At 32.7% G+C, this 18,292-nt stretch overlaps 2 protein-coding genes across 5 annotated transcripts; one reads left to right on the top strand and one right to left on the bottom strand.

Annotated features, from left to right (window-relative positions):
- Positions 1–923: 923 nt before the first annotated feature.
- Positions 924–7,010, top strand: IVD (isovaleryl-CoA-dehydrogenase). Of its 4 annotated transcripts, XM_028055271.2 has the most exons (16): positions 924–1,042; positions 1,208–1,326; positions 1,984–2,067; positions 2,151–2,208; positions 2,466–2,590; positions 2,679–2,723; positions 2,940–2,988; positions 3,068–3,177; positions 4,874–4,950; positions 5,499–5,549; positions 5,645–5,709; positions 5,865–6,019; positions 6,121–6,161; positions 6,241–6,295; positions 6,554–6,610; positions 6,686–7,010. In XM_028055271.2, exons 2-16 carry the CDS (start codon positions 1,213–1,215, stop codon positions 6,830–6,832), a joined length of 1,233 nt encoding a protein of 410 aa, XP_027911072.2. In that variant the 5' UTR covers positions 924–1,042; positions 1,208–1,212; the 3' UTR covers positions 6,833–7,010. The 4 variants fall into 4 exon arrangements, with proteins under 4 accessions (XP_027911072.2, XP_027911071.2, XP_085525583.1 ...); XM_028055270.2 differs by lacking the exon at positions 924–1,042 and having other exon boundaries at positions 1,084–1,326; XM_085669457.1 differs by lacking the exon at positions 924–1,042 and having other exon boundaries at positions 1,109–1,326; positions 1,965–2,067.
- Positions 7,011–7,573: 563 nt separating this feature from the next.
- On the bottom strand, positions 7,574–13,429 carry ARF4 (auxin response factor 4). Its single transcript, XM_028055269.2, has 12 exons — positions 12,508–13,429; positions 12,316–12,372; positions 11,932–12,117; positions 11,644–11,728; positions 11,314–11,404; positions 10,666–10,830; positions 10,380–10,499; positions 10,208–10,286; positions 9,533–9,695; positions 8,478–9,199; positions 8,201–8,391; positions 7,574–8,021 (listed from the first exon to the last, which is right to left on the bottom strand). Exons 1-12 carry the CDS (start codon positions 12,841–12,843, stop codon positions 7,838–7,840), a joined length of 2,379 nt encoding a protein of 792 aa, XP_027911070.2. The 5' UTR covers positions 12,844–13,429; the 3' UTR covers positions 7,574–7,837.
- Positions 13,430–18,292: the final 4,863 nt, after the last annotated feature.

Below are 18,292 nucleotides of genomic sequence, written 5' to 3'. Positions count from 1 at the left end.
ATTTAATTTAATTTAAAAGTAATAGTCAAATTGAAAAAAATATATAAAAAATCGCTCAAAATATAAAATTAGTAAAATAATTATTTTATGTTTTAAAAAGTAATTATTTATTAAAAATGAAATATATATATATATTAAGAGAGTGAATATTTGTATGTAATAATATAAATTATTATTAAGTTGCACAAGAGAAAATGAACATATTAAATACACCTTTAACAACGTTTATTTGTTGATAAGATGTATTTCTAAGATTGTTTGACCTTGAAGTAGACATTTTCATCTTTCATCTTACTTTTATTGATTTTTCGGACAACTCATCTTTTAGCTTTTATAATTCTTTATTAGAGTTATGCGCGATCTTATTATAAGCCTTTGATATTTTGTCATCATTATTATTTCATGACTTTTTGAGTAACTTGTCAAAATTAAAGTTGAATTGATCTGTTTTGTTCAATGATCTATGAGCATATCTTCGACAGTTCTAGAAAAAAAAAAAAGAGAGAGAATATTATAGATGTGTCTTTTAATTAATCTTGGACAGAGTTCTAGAAAAAGAAGAATAGTATAGATTGTCATTTAACTCTACAGAGAAATCTTTTTGCAATGAATTATTCATTCTGACACATACACTATTTTAAAGAAGTATATTAATAAAACATTGTCCATTTTAATATATTATCACCTACATGGTTACTTAGTTATACTTATTTTTTTGATTTAATGATCGATTAAGTTTGTTCTTTATATACTTTTTACCATAAGAAACTTTAACTTTTCAGCAAACTTGTTAGAATGAGGCGACCTAAAGTAATTTTTTTTTTTGAATAATTTTGTTTTGATCTTGTTTTATTTATTTTGTTTTCATGTTAGTTAGAAGATAACATAGGAATAAAAAATTCAAATTTTTTTTGACAATGAAGGAGATACTTACTATTCTGGGAAATGTTTGGTGACGAGATAACTATCATCTCATTGTTAGCGTGAAGATGATCCACGGAGGCTACCATCTTCATCCTTATCTGAATCTGCCACTAATATGGTATTTCTTCAATAATTTATTTATATTTAGGGTAATGCTTTTCACTTAGCACCAAAAGTCATTATATAGCCATGTGCATACACGTACGCATGATGGCAAGAAAGGTTCATTGATCCATTTTTATTTTCATTTCCATTTTCCAACATTGACCCATCATTGTTGCAGCTACCATGCATAGGATCGTCACCGCAAGGTCCTTTTTTTCTGCTGTTTTCAGAAGCAAACCTCAACCTCACTCTGCTGCCTTTTCCACATCGTTACTCTTCGATGAAACTCAGATACAGGTTCTTCTTTTTCGGGGTTTCTTTAAGAACTTAGTGAAAATGTTTGACCTTTTCATCTGGGTTACTTTAAATCTGGGTTGGGTTTTTTATTACTCGTTCCAAGAAAATTGGACTCTTGATGTAAATGATTGTATGATCAATTGCTTAAGAAGAATAAACTAGTTTTTAGTGGAAACTATTTTGGGGGAGGGGGCATCTATGTATCTTGCGTAGGAGAGACAGTTCTGGTGGACACATGTTTGAGAACTGAATGTGGATGCCTCTGGCCCTGGCATGTGCTATTAGCTGGGAATGGATTCGTTGAGGAGTCTTACCCCCAAAACCCCTAGTTTCATCAAATTGTTTGGTTTGTAGTAACAACAAATTATGTGTTTTGGTTGTCCACTGGAAGAAAGCTTATCATATGTTGGATCCAATGCAAAGAATTTTTTCCTTTGTAATGGTGCGACAGCTTCCCAACGGGTAACCAAGCACGGCATTATTCATTTGGTTTTGCAAAGTGGGTGGAAAATCTTGAGAGTTTTTCTAAAAGTTGCTTTCTGTTTCAAAACATTTTAAACAATGTTTGAATTGATTAAGATGATTCTGTGTAGTAGCTTCTTTAAACTTAAAGTATGCCTGTTTGTAATGATTGGAAGGTTTTATCGAATGATGCAGTTTAAAGAAAGTGTTTATCAGTTTGCAACGGAAAATATTGCCCCTCATGCTTCAAAAATAGACCACACAAATTATTTCCCTAAGGTTTGTATGAGAATCTATTTTTATCATGTCAGTGAACACCATAATATTTTGCATGTTTTGATTGCATTTTGATGTAATTTTAGGAGGTGAACTTATGGAAAAGCATGGGGGAATTCAATCTCCTTGGGATTACTGCTCCAGGTATTTCTTTTTCTAGCTCCATTGCTTTCTTTTTCCATGTGAAAATCTCCCTTTTCAGTATTGCAAGCTGTTGGTGTGATCTGCTATCATTTGACAGTTGTTATTTTCCCTGTACATATACTGTGTGATACAATTGTGAAGATAATAAATTCTAACAAAGAACAATTCATTCTGATGCGCATAACTTCTGTATTATTCTATGAACATAGTCACATGGACGGGGCCTCATTTCCTGTTCTATTTCTGCTTATTTGCAGAAGAATATGGAGGGCTTGGTCTAGGTTACTTGTACCACTGTATAGCAATGGAAGAGATTAGCCGTGCTTCGGCATCAGTTGGTCTTTCTTATGGTGCTCATTCAAACTTGTGTGTGAATCAGCTGGTGATTGAAGAGAACTTAAGTCTTTTTCGTTATATGCTTTATGATCTTCCAATGCGTCTTCAGGATTGACACCTTCTGTTTTGTTCAGGTGAGAAATGGAAGTCCTGCTCAGAAAGAGAAATATTTACCAAAGGTTCTAGTTCTTTTCAATTTAATCTTATTTATTTTCAGTGGAACGTTTGCTGCCTTGCCCTCTTGCTGATGATGTGTGAAGGATTGACTTTGTCAGCCAAAATGCTCTAACTTTCCTCCCACTTCTTGTGCTAAATAGTAGTGTTTCTCAACTTTTCTGCATCTATTTTTCTATCTATTTAAAGACTAAACTGTTTTTCTCTCTTCAAATTTGAAGCTTATTTCTGGGGATCACGTGGGAGCTTTGGCAATGAGTGAGCCCAATTGTAAGATATGTGAACTTGAACTACTCTTTCAATTTTAGATACTCCAAGGACTTTGCAAAGTGAATGATTTTTTCTGCAGCTGGGTCTGATGTTGTCAGCATGAAATGCAAGGCTGATCGTGTAGATGGAGGCTATGTAATTAATGGGAACAAGATGTGGTGTACTAATGGGCCAGTTGCTGAAACATTAGTATGATTCTTTAAAATTCATTTCATTTTCCTATGCTCTTTGAATTGTGACCTTGTTTGTGTTTAATTTTGACTTGGGAAAAGTAATACGTCAGTGTTTCTTTAATTTGTCATTTTCAATGGACTATTTTTCCATGTGACAGCATAACATTATCATGATTTGAGGACCTGATTGCAAAATAATAGTCAAACACCCTTAAGTTTTCATTGCACCATTAGGTAATGTCAGCCACATGAAACACACAATGTCATGGGGCTTGGTCAAAAACCAAATTCTCTAGTATACTATTCATCATGTGTTTCTTTTTAATAATTTCTTTCAATGTCTTTCTTAGTCTCCCTCTACTCTTTTTCATAGGGATAAAAGCAATGCAATCTACACCTCACTTGTGCCACCAATGACCTTCTCTGGACATAATCAAACCACATAAACTGATTTTCTATCATCTTCTCCTCAATATCTGCCATTTCAATATCTCCTTTTATGCAATACTATATTATGTCCTTTCTTGTGTGGCCACACGTCCACCTTAACATTATAATTTCTGCCCCTCCTAGTTTTCTCTAATGTTGTCCTTTTGAAATCTTTCTTTTAGTACCATAGAGTATAGTCGGTTGTGTGATGGTTTGATAAAACTTCCTTCTGAGCTTGGCAAGTATTGTGAGTTGTGATCACAAATAATCCTTGGTACTCTTTTATTTTAACTTTCGAACATGAATCATGTGTGACATATTGATTAATTTTCCCATCATGTTAGTAGTATTAATCTTCAAAAATCTTGTGTTACATTTTTCTATATATTTTACTAGAAAATCATTTCTGTCATATTTGTAATGCATATATCTCTCGTATATTTGTAACACATAATTTTTTTCTATTTTTGGTGAGTACATTTGCGACTAGATTAAACAAGTAATAGTTCAAAGCTGAACCCTAATGTAAATCCATCCTTAATTTCATTGTGTCCAAATATTCTCATATTGCTGCTAATTACCCCCAATTGGAAGTTTAGAGGGGAAGGGGAGCAGTTTTTCAGACAATTGAGTTTTGTATATTTTGTTGTATGATTGGTTAAATTAGAGAAGTTACTTTTCTTTGTTTTCTCTGAAAATAGTGTTGATTCCTAACACCATCACAGTTGTCTTGTCTAGCCTGGATATAATCCAAACACTTTTTTTCCGAAGGCGATTGACAACACTTTCTTTTTGCACTAGATAATATGCTTCTAGTAATTTGATAAAAATCATTGAAAATTCTTGTTCTTTGCTTTGGTTGCTTTCTATCAACCCCACAGAAGATAAATAGATTCTATTATAATCTTCTGCAGATTGATTCTCTTGAATCCCATTCTATTTTCTTAATCCATACTCAATCACTTCTTCCGTTACTGCAAAAATGTTCTGATGACCTTATTACACTATGAATGTATAAAAAAGTAAGGAAGAAAATGCTAAGCTAAGTATGTTATCATAAGGCCTGGATTCCAAGTACACCGTCGGAACTTATATTTAATGTGGGTGGCATATTTTCTATTTATCCACTGGATCTAAGAAAATCAATTTTTGTGTTTTCGATTAGTTTCTTTACCTATATATGAAGAAACATTGATTGTGTTAACATAAAACTAGATCTTAATATAATTCAGACACATGCTGAAAATGTATAGCACATATTTGATTGTGTTTAATTGAATCAGGTTGTCTATGCTAAAACAGACATAACTGCTGGGTCAAAAGGCATTACTGCATTCATTATCGAGAAGGGAATGTCTGGGTAATTGCTCTAAACCTTGACAACAAGTTATAAAATATTAAGTGGACAGACCTCTGTGTTTTCGTTAATTCATAGGCAATAATATGACTGCATGTTGTGGCCAGAAAAAAGATAATGTGACGTCGTGATTTTAAGCTATGATTTCACCTTTTGACAAGTTATGCTTCTCAGAGTAATGGTTTTTAAATTATACCTTAAACCAAGTTTCTCTCATGTACATTCATCAGTAGACTCATTTACGGTGACTTGCCATGGGTTTAGAAGTAATGCAAATAAAAAGTACCGGATCCTTTTAGCATCAGATAGTTCAAATTTGATCCCCAAGTGTGTCTACAGCTTGCAAAATTCCTTTTCTGAAAATGATGCAGAAAGAAAGTGTCATGAATCTCATGATCACTCATAAATAACGTGCAAACAATGTATATGAGAAGACAGAAATTCTCACATGGTTGAAGGGATCAGGCCTCCCTTTAGTGATAGATCCTTTGATTAGTGTGGAAAGTCAAGATGAATGGGAAAAATCTAACATTGTTTCTGTTTGACTACAGATTCAGTACTGCCCAGAAATTGGACAAACTTGGGATGCGAGGAAGTGATACGTATGTATGCATGTCTTGTGGGAAATTTCATCTGTATATTCCATTCCTAATCCTTTTCCCTTACTTTTACTGACAAAATGAGATTCTGGGGGCAGATGTGAGCTTGTCTTTGAGAATTGCTTTGTTCCAGAAGAAAATGTTCTTGGGAAAGAGGGAAAAGGTATTGCTATTGTAATCTTCATTATCTTTAAAGTGAAATAACTTTTATGTTGCTCAAGCAGGCTTGTTTGGGTAGAAAAAGATGTTAGAAAGAAAAACATTGTGTTATTTTTTGATTGTCAAGTGTCAGCCATTACCACTTATTCTGTGTTTCAGGAGTATATGTCATGATGTCTGGGTTGGATCTGGAGAGACTTGTTTTGGCAGCTGGTCCTCTGGGTATTATGCAGTCATGTCTTGATGTTGTTCTTCCTTATGTTCGACAGAGAGAGCAGTTTGGTCGTCCCATCGGGGAGTTTCAGTTTATACAGGTTTCTTATGAACAACATATATTTTGTAATTATCCTGCATATGGATTTTTTGAATACATGAATCTTAGCTAATCACTTTATCGATTGAACCTTGGTTACAGGGGAAAATTGCTGACATGTATACTGCATTACAGTCCTCAAGGTAGAAAATTCCAATGTCATGGTGTTCTTTTCACTAACTAAGTTTGCATAGCCGTAGATAATAACATTCTTCATTTCAGGTCTTATGTGTATTCTGTAGCTCGAGACTGTGACAATGGAAAGGTTGACCCAAAGGTGCATCCACATATCTTATCTGGTTAAATTAGTTCTATTAAGCTTCATTATTTTATTTATTTTTTGTTTATGGAACTACATCCATATTTTCCATATTTCAAGAAAGGATTAACATAGTTTGAAAGCTAACTACTAATGGGGAGAGGGAGAACCAAACAATTAAATATTTCTCTAAACATTTCATATTACTCCATAATATCCAAATCATTTAACAGTTTCTCACCATGGTTGTTTTCTTGTTCATTATGCTATCATCAGGATTGTGCTGGAGCCATACTTTGTGCTGCTGAAAGAGCAACCCAGGTTGCTTTGCAGGTAAATAAGTTGCTTGCATCAGTTATAGTTGCTGTTGTTATTCTTTTATCAGTGTTTACCCCACCAAATGTGCAGGCTATACAGTGTTTAGGTGGGAATGGCTACGTGAATGAGTATCCTACTGGTCGTCTTCTGAGAGATGCCAAACTCTACGAGATTGGAGCAGGAACTAGTGAGATCAGAAGAATGATTATTGGACGTGAGCTTTTCAAGGAGCAATAGCATGCTACAGTTCCTTGCACCTTACACGATTCTAATCTTTTGGATCTTGAATAGTCTTGAATAGTGCTGATCCCTTGGGATGTGGATGAAACTATATGAATGTTTCATTCATCAAACAAGAATTATTTATAATAACGAGAAATGATCATTGGTCCAAGGAATAATTTTTTCCATGTTATATTTTTGTGTGCTTTGAAGTTCTTCACAACGATGTTACCAACTATTTCATGTGATGTCAAACTACAATATTCAGACAAGAGAACCAACAATTCACGCTTTACAACTTGATTTGGTTATCTTAATAATAATTAGATATATCAAGCCATTTGTTATAAAAAATTGAAATATTTGGTCGTGTTGCCTACCATGTTCCAAAAGTAGAAAGATGCGTTGCTTATTTTGTCTCGCACTTACTACTTATATGACTAAACTAAATTTAAAATCAGAATTCTAACGTTCCTTGGAAAATAATGCTAAAACAATGGTGGGATAAAAAAAAATAAACAGGTCTAACATTCTTAATTTGATGCCTACAGTAATGTGTTTGATATTGAACAACGTGGTTTTTATTGCGTAATTTCTTCATGTGCTTCACATGAAAAATTATATTAATTGATGCATATCTAGAGTGTCTTTTCAAGCTTTTACCAAATTATGTTTTGCAATGTTCTACGGCCACGTTTAGGATCTTCAAACCGAATCACACCTCAAAGAGGTTCCCAACAGTGTACGCAACCATGGTGGAAGATTTGGAAACCATCACCATCACCATTATTCCAGAGTACGTAACTCAAGCCATAATGGCTTATTTTATGATGCAAGACTGGCCCTTATTTAGCTACTTTCAGTGCACTTAATTGTCAGTCTTTCTAGCGCTGACCATGCAATTTTTGCTGGGCCTACAAGCTCAAAGGGTAGTAACGAAACACATCATAAAAACATATGTAGATTAATCTTGTACAGAGACAGGACCAGCACAATAAATGTCTAAGACAACCCTGAAACTTAGACTCTAACTGCTGTTGGAGAATAATCTGGCTGACCCACAGAGGAAGACTTTGAAGCCTCCGTAATGATTGGTGCCTCTTCCAAACAGCTATGAGTGTCATCACTGATCATCCCAATTGTCATCTTTTCCACCTCTTCTTGGGTATATATATGGATCTTGGTCACCACATCACAAAACTCACTGCAGCCATAGGAAACATGAGAATTATTTTATGATTTGACAATAGATAGCTTACATAGAATAGAATACAAGAGACACATATTGAAACAGGTGATGTGATCATTGATAACTGATTAAAAGGTGGAAAAAAACAGCATTCTTTAAAGTGTTGATTTTAGTCCAGGAATAAGAATACTCACTGCCATGGATCATCCCCCACAACCATTATGTCATTCTCACTATCAGTGTAGAGGATCCTCCATCCATTGTCAGGATCTTTTAGAAGGCCTTCCATGCCAAATAGTCTCTCTAGTTCACTCAGCAGATCATTGTAGCTGCTCAGTCTTGAAAGATCAATAGCTCTTCCAACTAAGCTGCCTTGCTTGTGAACCTTCATTTAGTGTATGTTATATACGTGGGTAAAACTTGACAGAAAAAGGTATATCATAACACAATTTTGTTATCATCATCCCTCACCTTTGTGCAGCTCCTTTTAGCAGAGTTCTGTAAATTTTGTGCAGTGGTTTCCCCAGACAAAGAAAACCCGAATAGTTTGCAGGCATTTACTTTTCCCTGGACGTTATTCTCATTAGGAACCCCCATATTTGCAGCCCCTAATGCAGCAGCAGCAGAAAGATTGTCCTGCAGCTTATGCTCATTTGGGAGTTCTGGTCTTCTAACTTCATTTACAATGATTCCTGCCTGAGTGGATGGTGGTTTATTAAATGGGACACTCTCTCTTTGGAAAGTGGTGGATTTTGAGCCAAACAAACTAGCTTGACCAGCTTGGTGAATGTCCCCATAAGGGAACAATGTAGGTTGAAAATTGGGTTTGGTTGCTTGGTGGAGATTGAAACCCAGATTGGGCATTCCCCAAGCACCAAGATTCAAATCAACCTTTCCTGTCAGGGATTTCAATGGACATATTTCTTGACCTTGCAAGACCCTCGGAAACCTGTTAGTTTCCACAAAGCCTGCATAACTGAAAGGGTGAACACCACTAAGCTCAGAAGAGGTAACCTTTCTTACTTCAGCTGATCCAAGATTTGGATGACTCGGAGAACTCATCTCAAAACCTAGCGGCTTGGTTACCGTGTCACATCCGTAGTAGAGTGACATAAAACCAGCATTTTCTTGACCTTGCAAGACCTTAGGTGATCTTACAGACTCCTCAAAACCCACCAACCCACTGCCTCGTGCTGCAGAATGAAACAAAGAAGAGGATGATTAGGATAGGATATATCAAGTTAACATATAACAAGCATTTCAGGCTTAGTCTTGTTCAGATAAGTTTTTCTATAAATACTTGTGGAAACAGGAAATAAGAAGGTAAAATGAACCAAATATCTTCATAGGCTAAAACCAATAACTTATGTGCTTAACTTTTGTAAAAGTTCTTTTTCATTTAACTTCTTCTCAAAGAGCTAATGAAAAAACTCAATACATTGTATTTATGTTCTTTTCCTATGAATACTTATATAGAAGTTTATCCAAACAAAATCACATTATAATTTAGTGTTAAGGACTAATACCAGTGATGAGTTGACTAGGTGAGGCAACCTGTAGACCTGTCCGCAGTTTCTTCAGTCTTGGGGAAGACTGAATGCTCAAGGGGGGCAGAGGAGCAGAAGGATCAATCTCCCATGGAGATACTCGGTCTTGATGATTAGTCTCAATATCTTCATCCCATCTGACCTGTTGAATGTCACAACAAGCTTACATTAATGAAGAGATTTTCATATTTTCATTCACTCAATTAATCTATCTTAGCTTTGTCTGTGGTTTGTTAATACAACCTTCATAATTGTTCGATGTGATGATATGAAACAATTTAAGAGTTAGACACCAAAACTGTGCAAGCAAACAGTATGTAGAAATGTAGGGAAAATAGGATCAGATTTCTCTGAGATTCACCAAGTGGCTTCACAATAATTAAGTTTGATGCTAAGAATACTTAAAATCTCAATGATAGTATAAATAATTCTATTTTATTAAAATCATCCATCACAAATATGTACTTAATATTTCTTATCCTTGATTCTTCATGTATTTTTGAAAAACTGCAAACTGTAATCTGAAGAGATAAAACATGGATTTTTAAGTGCCTTGTTAATGAAAAAAAAAAGGTTACTAGAACATATGCTCATTGCAAAGTTGGGAAAACATAGGGAAACAAAAGGGTCCAATGAAGCAAAATCGAAATGTACCATCAAGCACCTCCATTTTGATTTTGGCCATCTGTAAGGATCCAAATCACTAGTTGCAATCAATGTGCCACTATTACACCTGAAAGATTGGAAGTTGATACTGTCACACGCAAAAACCATTTTGAAGGAAGACATGAGACTAAATATTTATAATTATGTTGTTGTAGCTCACCTTCTTTCTTGAGATTCATCCATTTCGAGTCTCATTTTGAATCTTGCCCCAATGCTCACTGGATTCTTGATGCTTTTGACATATCTTTGATATGGAACAACAAAGTCTGCATGACTTGCCCTGTATTATATCAAATTCAAACACATAAATTTATTGCCAGAGTCACAGAGCAATCAAAAGTTAGCATTATTAGAGTGTCTCATAATCAAAATCTAAGGAAAAAATATTTGCAGTAAAAAATTCATACATCTTACAAAGCAAATACATGAACGATCAGTATTAGTACCTTGGACTGTAGAAAACATGAAACTTGCTTTTGGTGGATACTGCATTTGCCACGGAAGAAAGGACATTGGGGTAGCAGTTCTGGCTACCAATAACTGATTCAGGAAGATCATTTCTAGGTCGAACAGCTCTTCTGATTCCCAACCTAAGTTCACCATTTTCACCCCTACAAAATCATTCATAAGCAATTCCCAGTGAGGAAAATGACAGATAGACTTTTCTTTCTCATAAACTGGATAGTTAGAACTTAGAACATTTAGTAAGATTTATCTGGCTTTCAAAGATTATTATTATCATTCATTTTTCATGTTTTCAAAGTTTGGTAAACTTTAGATTCATGATTCTCATGAACAAAGGCCATCAGTTTTGGCACTACACAGTACCATGGAGGTCCACAATATTAGTAATGCACATTAAAAAACTACCTATTAGTTATCCGATTAAAAAAGGGAAAATTAATAAAATCCATACTTTTTTTGGCATTTGATGATTACCTTCTACTAAATTATTGGAGGACCATTATTAATAATTAATAATTGAAGGTGAGACTTTTAGGTGCAGCAAGAGATTTTAAGCCACAACATCACACATACTGTTTTAGGAATAGCTAACTTTCTCAGTACACATGATACATTGATAGATATATTACCTTAGAAAGAGCACTGCATCACCAGAAACAAGATTCTTTTGGCTTACAAAAATACTCCAGCCAGTAGTGAGTAGATGCCGCCTTGGCTGACCTGACATTACCACATCGAATTTTTGTACCAGTTAGTGTCTGTTTGGTTTAGATCTAAGTATTTTGAACAGTTGAGCATGATTTAAATGTATGTCCAAGTTAATTTTAGCCACAAATTTTATATGGAAGTGTTCTACAGTGTCATAAATTGATTCTCAATGTAAATCAAATGTGGCCTCATTAGTCAATATACGAAGTCACATACTCATACTCCACCCCTAGTTTTTCAAATTACATTACCTCGGTAAATGTGACGAAACTTCCACTCCACACCATGCAGGTCTTTGGCAACAAGCTCTTGTGAAGGCCTCTGCTGCTTATAATCCTGCAAAAGAATAGTTCACCAACTTAATCAAGGATATACAATAAAATTTATGCACTCTAATAGAATCTGTTATCTAAATTTTGCAAGAGTTGAGATGCATAAAAAGTGTATTTTAACTTATGTAAGAAGTTTGATTAATTTTACTTTTCATTTATTTTTTGTAAGTGTTAATGCTTAATATTGTGCTGTGAAAGATGCCACACCAAAGGAGGAAAACAGTCTTCAGCAGCTCTACGAGGAACAGAGAAGCCCCCATGTGTGCTGGTATCCGAGGCAGTTAGTGTTTTGCAGAACATGTGAGGGGTTGATTTAGTTGGTGATCTTTCATCTCCCTCTTCTTCTGCTCCAAATTCCTCAAGTTCTTTGCCCTCTGAATTCATTCCTTCCAACTGAAAAGAATCCAGTGTATTCAGAACTACTTGATGTGAATTTCTAACATTTTAAGCTCAGAGACAACTGTTCCTTGTTCTAATTAAGCAATGAAAGAAGCTAAAAAATTTACTAGTTCCCCCTGAAGAAGCACCAAATTTCAACCCTTACAAGTTAGAAACACACCAAAACATAAACAACTACAAATGAAAACCAACCTCGGGCTGAGGAAGCAAAGTAACCTGTGTATAAACCTCATCATTCTCCTTGTTGGCCTGTTCCGCGAAGTAACAATTTAGCAAAACAAAATGAACAATAGAGGCAATGCAAGGGGCAAGTAAATGGCAACATGTGAAAATGAAATTGAGTAAACAACCAAAGTGAATCTAAGAGGAGAATTCAGCACTCACAAGTAGCTGGACATTGACAACCCTGCAAAAGATCTGTGGCTGAAGATCATAAGAGGGAATCTCCATTGGTGTGAAAGGAGAGAAAGAGGCAACCTGTTCTAAGTGACCTTGTGGAAAATAGACCACCACATTTCCTTTCTTGGGAAGAGAAGTGAGAGGGCCAGCACAAGCATGCCAAAGCTCAAGGTAAGAAGAGGACACACGAGCTGAAGAGGAACTAGAAGATGAAGAAGTGGAAGAGGACCAGCAAGTAACACCAGCATCTTTCTCACATTCCCTGTCACAGAATGCATTCTTCTCAACCTCAGTGACTTCATGGTTCAGATCAAATTCCATGAACACCTGGTGGTGTAGGCTCTTGAGAGACTAAAATGGAAGCCAAAAGTAGAAAGAAGCAACAAGCAAAACACCCCAGCAGAAAAATTCAGAGCTTGAAGGGAGGGAAAGAGTGTGTGAGCAAGTGGAATTGAAAAAAGGAAACCCCAGAAAGTGGATAGCATAAATAGCAGGGAAAGGAGGTTAATTTATGAGAAAGAATTCATATTTAGGAGGGGGCAAAAGAAGGGGAGAGTGGAAGTGGATGAACAGAAAAGAACAAGAAAGTCATGTTGAGAAGGGTGTACCCAGACAGGATTTAAAGATAAGAAAAGAAGGAAGAGAGAAGAATATTAAATAATAACAAGAAATTCAACGTATGATTCCACCCCCATTTGCAGGTACTGAGAAGAGGGAGCAGAAGGAGCAGACATAGACAATTGCATAGGAAGCCCATAAACAAAAGGCAAGAAAAGCCAATGTGGTAGTGGCTTTTGGATTTAGACTGTTAAGAGTCATAGAGATAGAGAGAGAAAGAGAGAAAAGAGAGAAAGAGAGGGATAGAGAGAGAGATTGTGTATGTGTGTGTTGGGTGGGGGGACAGGCTTAAGACAGTACAGAACCCACACTCCCCCACACTCACTCCTCTTTGCTTTGCCTTAGCTTTTCTTCATTTTTTATCTTCTTTATTCATAATTTCTTTCACTGTGCTTGTGGGGATCATTGATTGAGGCCCTCCCCCTAGACAACATAAGTTAATGTACAAGATAAATAAACAAACAATCATTAACAAGGTTTCTTTCTCTCTCTCACTCTCTTTTTATCTCCAAAAAGAGACAATTCCAAGAAAAACACAATCTGACAACTCAACACACAATATGGGTTAATGAGTTTCTGAGTTTCAAGGTATATATCATGATTAACAGTAACAGAAATACCAAGGTAAATAAATATATATACTTACCATTAGGTCTATATAATAATGGTTTTTCAGTTGATTTGATATGATTTGGAGGCGTGTAACACGAATATCCGACAAATAGAGATATAGCTACAGGGTTTCATTAATAAAAGGAAAGTGAGAGGGTTATGTTGTGTCTCTCTTTGGAACTGTAAAAAATGCAGTTTTTCTTAAATTAGTTGTCAAAGTACTCGCAACTTTTCTTTCCACTACTTTACAACCCATCTCAATTCTTCACTCTTTCCTTCTCACAAACTCAGACAAAAACCTTAACTCATCACTGCCTCTTCATAATTTCACAACCACCTCTGTAATCTATTTGTTTCAAGCAAACCTAAAAATACGAGATTACTTTTAGTTTTAGTTTAGTTGTATGTTTTCTCTTCAACTGATTATGAAATGAACCCTTTTTTTCTGTCGATTGTTTCCTCTGGTTTTTGCTTTCTCACATTGTTTTCAAACATGTCTATTTTCTACTAATCTAAAATACAGAAAAGGACAGTCTTTTTAAGAAAATATGCATTTTTTTTAAAAATCAAATCTCAAATTTTATATTTTATACTTAAATTCTTTCTTGGGTACTATAACAACTAAATGTTTTTTTTTTATGTAATTAAATATAACTTATGATCTGAGAAAAATGAACCGCTATTGACGAGTAGTAATTTATAAAGGAATTTAAAGAAAAGTATTCAACATAATCAGTTAACTTAAAAAGATTTAAATTTCAGTGAAATTACAAAGGCTCAATATAATTTGGCTCCTTTAAGAAATTATTTACATGCTTTATGCCATAAATTTATGATTAAAAAAATAGTTTTTAGGTTTCTTTATTTGGTCTTGCCCAAAAACATTGATTAGATTTCAAAATACAAAATTAAAATTTAATTCTATTGTCAAACTAAATTCTTTTAAGTTTGACCATGAGTTAAACTACTTTGACCTTGGCTTTATCTCGATCTCACCCTTTATTGAATGTTTGCTCCCCACTTGTATAATTAAACCATGTTCATAGGATAAATATATAAAATAAATTCCAATTTCCAAAATATTATTTAATGTTTCCATTTAAAAAGAATCTTTTATACTTTTAGAATTATATGGAATAAATATAATTAAGAGTAATATATGTAAAATTAGTTAATTTTGTTTATATTTAAGTCTAGAGGAGGTAAAATAATTTAACATACTTCAATTGGTTCATATAATCAATTTCTACAACTTTTTTAAAATAAACAATTTAGTGTTTAAATATTTTTGGTAGTTTTAATTTTTTGGAGAAACCGTACTATTACTATTAATTTACTAAATGTGTTATACTTCTTCGGTACCATGTTACCTAGGACAGTTCTAAATACTATTGCTAACCGTCATAACACTATTTCGAAAAGAAAAAAATAAATTATATATATATATATATATATATATATATATATATCAAAATTAATCATTTTAAGAAAATAAAAGTAAATTTAATAATATTATAAGAATAAAATCTTATAATGTTATATCATTTAAAAAAACTAAGTTTATCTTTAATTATGAGGTTTTATGAAAATATTTTTATCAGTGTGGATTTGATTTGCATGTGATATCTATAACAATATATAAAAAATATTTTTTCTTTCGTGTTCGCATTTTAAAATATTAATTTTATTTTTTAAAATATAATTATTTATTAAATTTTTGAAAATTGACTTTTACAAGTCTTTTATAAAACTGTCTATCTGTGTTTTTTCTCTTCTTCTTTGTTTATCAACGGTTATTCTTTCATCTTTTTTGATATATTTTATTTTATTTTCAATTTTACAAGTTTTTTATAAAATTGTCTATCTCTGCTTCTTCTCTTCTTCTTCATTTATCAACTGTTATTCTCTCATATTTTCTTATATATTTCACTTTATTTTTAATAAATATAATTTTATTTTATATATTAACTTAATAACATTACAATATCATCATCTACTAATATAATATCATATATATTTAAAAAATACATCCCTAATTTTATATAATAATAATAATAATAATAATAATACGTGGAACATTAAAAGTTCATTTACGCCACAATGTATTCATAATCAAACTGATAGTATATATGAATATTATGGAATAATTGTTCCGTAAATGTTGCAGTTTGGCTCCCAGCACTTTTGTTTTACACAGAGAACAATAAAGTTTGAATTTAAAAAGTGTAGGTATAAACTATCTAAATTTTTTATTACTAGGTTTTAACACCCTTTGTGTATCATTGTCTACCTTCAAATGATTGATCACATGAACCATAACCTTAAATTAATATTCTTTCGTGTGTTAATCATTGACTTCATTGTATCAATCTACATTTACAAGTATACAATATTCCCTTTTATTCCATCGTGCTTTCTTGCTTAAAAATAATATAATAAAATTAACGATAGATAAAACCTATCTAAACTTTTATTCATAAATCAAAATTATTGACAATGATGACCAGAAGTTTGTCGATAAAAGACTTTTAGTAAATATTAATAATTATTGATGTTTATCAGTATCCATTTGTAGTGATCTATTAGTAACTTTCGATAGATTTTGAATATCGATAAATCTTGTGATTTTTTTTTCTTTTTTCTTTTTTTCTTTACCTCCTCTCCTTTTTTTTTTCTTCTTCATTTCCAATTAATTTATAAGATATATTTAGTCGGTTTTTATAAAATATTTAACATCCATTTTATCAAAAAAAAATTAAAAATTTGATAATTTACAACTATGAAAAGATGAACATATATAATTTCCATCTTTATCGCACAAATAAGCATACTACTATGTTGTGGATACGTTTAAAAAGAAACTATCTTCTTAATATATTAAGAAACCAAGAGAAGTTTTTTTTTCTTTTCTTTTTACCACATAAAATTCGAGATTGATCCATTTGCAATGGTTATTGAGGAAATTATTGCATTGTTAATGTTGAGTGAAACATGGTTAAAGAAAAGATACGCATATACATTGATGATATATGTGTACAAATGGATAGAAAACAAATGGACATTGACATAACCTAAAGTTTTGTCTAAAGCCACACAAGTTTTTACTTCCCAAAAAAAAAAAAGAATCATGCAATTTTCAGAAGAAGCTGGTTTGGTCCACATCAAAAGTGGGGATATGCATGCAGATTGAACGAAAACTCAGGGAGTGGAAATCATTTTTCTCTTTTGGTGTGCAAATATGAAACCTAAAAAAAAAAAACCATTTTGTTTTCTTGCTTTTCAAACTCCACCCGACAACAAGTATATATCTCACACTTTGTTTAAAAATGTGAGTTATCGGTATTGTTCACTTTGAAATGTAGTACAGTTTAAATTATAGTTTGGTTTAATTAGTTGGATGATGTCCACTTTCATTCAGATGTGTCAGTTTGGTATCCGTTTTTAAATATTTGCAATCTAGTTCAACTTTTGAAAAAGTATTTTAATCAGGTCCCTTTTAGACAAAAATTACTAAAGTCGTTAACTTAATTCATAACTTTTACTACTAAATTTTAATATAAATATCAATTTGTAAATCATTTTAAATATCAATACATTTAACGATATTATTCAGAAGTTGGGACTTAATTGACATTTTGTTAAAAGCGGATACCAAACTAACACATTTAAATGAAAGTGGGTACCATCTGATTAATTAAACCATTATAATTTTGTTCTTAAAAAATATTTTGAAGGGTAAAGACTGAAAAAAATATTTAAAATATATTTGACATCGATTTCTAAGTAATGTGAAATTTAATATGTGTACTTACACACAGTATACATGTTAACTTTCAATGACTTTTTATCATTAATGTGTACATTTGCGTGTCATTGTTATAATCTTTGAAATCTAAGTCAACATTACTTTAAAAGATGAAATTTTCGATGATTTTGAGAATTATATTTGGAAAATGATTACATGTTTAACATTTATCTTTAAACTATTTAAGTTTTTATTTGGAACAATATGATAGCTTTACACATTAATTAAAGCGCACGCACAATATTTTTTTTAAATGTGTCAATGCATGATAGCACGACATATTATATTTCAAGTCAAAGTCAGACTTTTAATTATTAAAAGTGGTGTGAAATGTTCAAGTTTAAGGAATCTTTTGCATGTGGATATGTTGAGCATTTAAGTAACATTCTTTTACTTTAAAAACCCTCTTTTGTATTCAAATCCACTTTGTAATTTCTTTACTAAAGAAAAAACAGTTATAATAATATCTATCATTATAACTTCCAATTATATTGTTGTTTTCTTAAAAAAAAAAAAAAAAACAGAAAAGAGTTTTCACAGTTCCTTGCTAGTGTGCCTTCTAGAAAATAAAAAAATTAAATACAATGCTTAATTCATTATTTAGTTGTACTTTATTTGTCTATATATGCTATAAGAATGGTATTTTCTTTTTTCAGAAAAAAATTATGTGTATAAACCCCCTTTTTAAGTTGTCTTCCCTCTTATTCTGTGAAATCGATACTGATAACTTTTGTT

The sequence above is a fragment of the Vigna unguiculata genome, chromosome 11 (assembly GCF_037176805.1).
Source record: "Vigna unguiculata cultivar grain cowpea cultivar isolate G323 ecotype 2 chromosome 11, ASM3717680v1, whole genome shotgun sequence".
Lineage (NCBI taxonomy): Eukaryota > Viridiplantae > Streptophyta > Magnoliopsida > Fabales > Fabaceae > Vigna > Vigna unguiculata.
Note: the sequence above shows the minus strand (reverse complement) of the source record. Positions and strands in the feature narration are given on the sequence as shown.